This window comes from Tachypleus tridentatus, chromosome 7 (genome assembly GCF_004210375.1).
Source record: "Tachypleus tridentatus isolate NWPU-2018 chromosome 7, ASM421037v1, whole genome shotgun sequence".
Lineage (NCBI taxonomy): Eukaryota > Metazoa > Arthropoda > Merostomata > Xiphosura > Limulidae > Tachypleus > Tachypleus tridentatus.
The window spans coordinates 35,736,277-35,740,913 of record NC_134831.1 but is presented as its reverse complement, the minus strand read 5'-3'; the positions used below and the strand labels follow the sequence as shown (position 1 = coordinate 35,740,913).

General features: G+C 44.6%; 1 protein-coding gene across 1 annotated transcript in view; it reads right to left on the bottom strand.

Annotated features, from left to right (window-relative positions):
- LOC143257652 (zinc finger protein 830-like) overlaps window positions 1-967 on the bottom strand; it is a 32,150-nt gene extending 31,183 nt beyond the window's left edge. Inside the window, exon 1 of the mRNA XM_076516696.1 lies at window positions 875-967. Coding sequence (XP_076372811.1) covers window positions 875-967 — 93 coding nt within the window. The remainder of the gene's footprint in view (window positions 1-874) is intronic.
- Window positions 968-4,637: the final 3,670 nt, after the last annotated feature.

Here is a 4,637-nt window from a genome sequence, read left to right as displayed (position 1 = left end):
AAATTTCACCTGATTACGTTTCTTCCCCACGTTGCTGTGGAATTTTCCACTCTTCTTACTACCTAATTGCTGGAGATTTTGCCAACTCCTTGCTCCCGTTGCTGGGTTTTGTTTACAGTTCTTGTACCCGTTGCTGTGGAAATTTCCCCAAATTCTTTCCTGCCAGATGCTAAAGGGAAATTTTTCTTTTTGCTTCTTCCCCACTTTGCTAAAGAAATTTTCCCCACTTCTTGCCCCCGTTCCTCGGGAAATTTCCCACAATTCTGTCACCCCGTTGCTATAGAAATTTTCCACAATTCTCTCCCCCCATTGCTATGGAAATTTTTTGCAATTGTCCCCCCATTGCTGGGGATATTTCTCCTACTTCTTTTCCCCGTTGGCAGGAGATTTTCCCCTCTTCTTGCCCCGTTCTGGGAGATTTCCCCACCTACTTCCCCAAATTCATGGCGCTGTATTGACGTCTCTCTTTTTGCCCCCGTTGCTAGGGAAATTTCCCACAATTCTATCCCCCCGTTGCTAGGGAAATTTCTCCTACTTCATTCCCCACGTTGCTAGGGAAAGTACGCCCACTACTTCCCATAAGTTGCGGAACAGTTGTGCCTGCTTCTTGCGCCCTCGTTGCTGGGAGATTTCCTGATTATGTCCCCTTTCTTGCGAGATTTCCCACACTTCTCCCTTTTTCTAGAGATTTCCTGATTCTTCCCTCCCCGTTGCTGGGGAGATTTGCCCACTTCTTGCCATCATTGCTAGGGAAATTTTCCACTCTTCTAGCCCTAATTGCTAAGGACATTTTACCAATTTCTTACTTTTATTGCTAAAGGAATTTCCCACAATTCTGTCTCCACGTTGCTAGGGAAATTACCCCACTGCTTACTTCCATAATGCTGACAATTGTTTCTTCTTGCCTTTTGGGTTGTTCAAAGAATTTCCCACAAATTCTGTCCCCGTTGCTGGGAGATTTTTTCATAATTCGGTCCCCTGTTGCTAGAAATTTCCCATACTTCTTTCCCCACGTTGCTAGGAATATTCCCCTCTTCTTGCTCCCGTTGCTAGGGATATTTTACCAACTCCTTGCTTCGTTTCTGCGGAAATTCCCAGATTCTGTCCTCCGTTGCTATGGAAATTTCCTTACTTCTGTCCCCATTGCTGGGATGTTTCCCCTACTTCTTCTCCCCCCACGTTGCTTGGGAAAGTTTCCCCTCTTCTTTCTCCTGTTGCTAGGGAAATTTCCCCCAATTCTGTCTTCCCGTTGCTAGAGAAATTTCCCCTTTTCTTGCTTCACTATGCTAATGAAATTTTCCACTCTTTTTGCCCTAATTGCTAGGGAAATTTTACCAACTTCTAGCCCCCGTTGCTAAAGACATTTCCCACAATTCTGTCCCGCCATTGCTATGGAAATTTCCCCACTTCTTGCCTTCCTTGTAAGGGAAATTTCCCCCAATTCTGTCTCCCGTTGCTAGGGAAATTTCCACCTTTTTTACCCCACTTTGCTAGGGAAATTTCCCACACTACTTCCCCATTTTTTAGGGAAATTGTACCCACTTCTTGCCCCCGTTGTTAGGGAAATTTTCCCCACTTCTTGCTACCGTTGCTAGGATAATTTCGCCCAATTCTCTCCCCCTATTGCTAGAGAAATTTCCCCTACTTCTTTTTTCACGTTGCTAGGTAAATTTAACACTCTATTTGCCCCAATTGATAGGACAATTGTACCCACTGCTTGCCCGTTGCTAGGGAAATTTCCCACAATTCTGACCCCGTTGCTAGGGAATTTTCCACTCTTCTAGCCCTAATTCCTAGGGAAATTTTACCAACTTCTTACTTTTATTGCTAAAGAAATTTCCCATAATTCTGTCTCCACGTTGTTATGGAAATTTCTTCCACTTCTTTCCCCAGACTAGGAAATTTCCCTAATTCTGTCCCTCGTGTCTGGGAGATTTTTTCCCCACGTCTTCCGTTCTGAAGGGAAATTTCTCCTCTTCTGCCCCGTTGCTGGGGATATTTCCCCACTCCTAGCTCCGTTGCTGGGAAATTTCCTGATTCTGATCCCCTGCGTTGCTGGGAAAATTTTCCCTCTTCTTGCTCCCGTTGCTAGGGATGTTCCCACACTCCTTGCCACTGTTGCTAGGGAAATTTCCCCACTACTTGCCCCCATTGCAGGGAAATTGTACCTACTTCTTGCAGCTCGTACTGGGGAATTTCCCCTTTTTTGCCCCTGTTGCTAGGGAATTTCCACCAATTCTTCCCCCCGATGCTTGGGAAATTTTCCTTCTACTCTTGCACCACTTTTAAAGAAATTTTTCACCTCTTCTTGCCCCTGTTTCTAGAAAATTTTCCCACTGCTTTGCCCTAGTTTCTGAGGTGCTTTCCACAATTCTGTCACCCCGTTGCTATAGAAATTTTCCACAATTCTCTCCCCCCATTGCTATGGAAATTTTACAATTCTGTCCCCATTGCTAGGGATATTTTCCTACTTCTTTTCCCACGTTGTTTGGGAAATTTTCCCCTTTCTTGCTCCCGTTCAAGGGAAATTTCCCCCACTACTTCCCCCAATTCATAGCGCTATTGTATCCTCTTTTTGTCCCTGTTGCTAGGGAAATTTCCCACAATTCTGTCCCCGTTGCTAGGGAAATTTCCCCACTTCTTCCCCCGTTGCTAGGGAAAGTACGCCCACTACTCCCCATAAATGATATGTAATTTACCAACTTCTTTCCTCCCCGTTGCTAGGGAAATTTCCCCATTTTCTTTCCCCCCTTTTCTAGGGAATTTTCCCACTTCTTCCCCTGTTTCTAGAGAAATTTCCCCACAATCTATGTCCCCCGTTGTTAGGGAAATTTCACCCACTTCTTTTGCCATCATTGCTAGGGAAATTTTCCCCATTTCTTGCCCCTAATTGCTAAGGACAATTTCCCACATTTCTTGCCTTTATTGCTAAAGAAAATTTTCCACAATTCTTGTCCCACGTTGCTAGGAAATTACCCCCACTACTTCCCATAAATGCTAGGGCAATTGTACCTTCTTCTTGCCCCCGTTGCTAGGGAAATTTCCCACACTTCTGTCCCCCGTTGCTAGGGAAATTTTTCATAATTCAGTCCCCCTGTTGCTAGAGAAATTTCCCCCACTTCTTTCCCCACGTTGCTAAGGAAATATTCCCCTCTTCTTGCTCCCGTTGCTAGGGATATTTTACCAACTCCTTGCCCCTGTTTCTACGGAAATTTCCACACACTCTGTCCCCACGTTGATATGGGAAAATTTATCCCCTTCTTGCCCCCCATTGCTAGGGATATTTCCCACACTTCTGCCACCGTTGCTTGGGAAATTTCCTCCACTTCTTGCTCCTGTTGCTAGGGAAATTTCCCCATTTGTCTTCCCGTTGCTAGAGAAATTTCCCCTTTTCTTGCCCACTTTGCTAGTGAAATTTTCCACTCTTCTGTCCCCCCAATTGCTTAGGAAATTTTACCAACTTCTAGCCCCCGTTGCTAAAGACATTTCCCACAATTCTTGCCCCCGTTGCTATGGAAATTTCCCCCACTTCTTGCCTTCCTTGTAAGGGAAATTTCCCCCAATTCTGTCTCCCGTTGCTATAGAAATTTTGCTCTCCCCCATTGCTATGGAAATTTCCACAATTCTTTCCCCCATTGCTAGGGAAATTTCCCACACTTCTTTCCCACGTTTTTTAGGGAAATTTTCCCACTTCTTGCCCCTCGGGTTGCTAGGGAAATTTTCCCACTTCTTGCCCAAATTCATAGGATAATTTCGCCCACTCTCTTTTGCCCCATTGCTAGGGAAATTTCCCCACTTCTTTTCCCGTTGCTAGGTAAATTTAACCTATTTGCCCCAATTGATAGGACAATTTCCCCACTGCTTGTCCCCATGTTGCTAGGGAAATTTCCCACACTTCTGACCCCTGTTGCTAGGGAATTTTCCACTCTTCTAGCCCTAATTCCTAGGGAAATTTTACCAACTTCTTACTTTTATTGCTAAAGAAATTTCCCACAATTCTGTCTCCACGTTGTTATGGAAATTTCTTCCACTTCTTTCCCCCGGAGCTAGGGAAATTTCCCCTAATTCTGTCCCTTCGTGTCTCAAGGAAATTTTCAACCACTTATGTCCCTCACGTTGCTAAAGAAATTTCCCTCTTCATGCCCCACATATAGGGATTTTCCACTCCTTCTGTTGCTAGGGAAATATCCCACACCTTGTATGTTGGAAATTTTACCAACTTCTTGCTCCCTGTTGCTAGGGATATTTCCCACACTCCTTGCCACCATTGCTAAGGGAAATTTTCCACAATTCTGCCCCAATTGCTATGGAAATTTCACATTCTGTCTTACCCCCGTTACTAGGGAAATTTCCCACTTCTTTGCCCCTGTTGCTAGGGAAATTTCCACCAATTCTGTCCCCCTGTTCTAAGGAAATTTTCCCACTTCTTGCACCACGTTGCTAAAGAAATTTTCACCTCTTCTTGCCCCGTTTCTAGAAATATTTCCCCCACTGCTTGCCCCAGTTTCTAGGTACTTTCCTACAATTCTGTCCCCCCATTGCTATAGAAATTTTCCACAATTCTCTCCCCCCATTGCTATGGAAATTTTTACAATTCTGTCCCCCCATTGCTAATGACATTTCCCCTACTTCTTTTC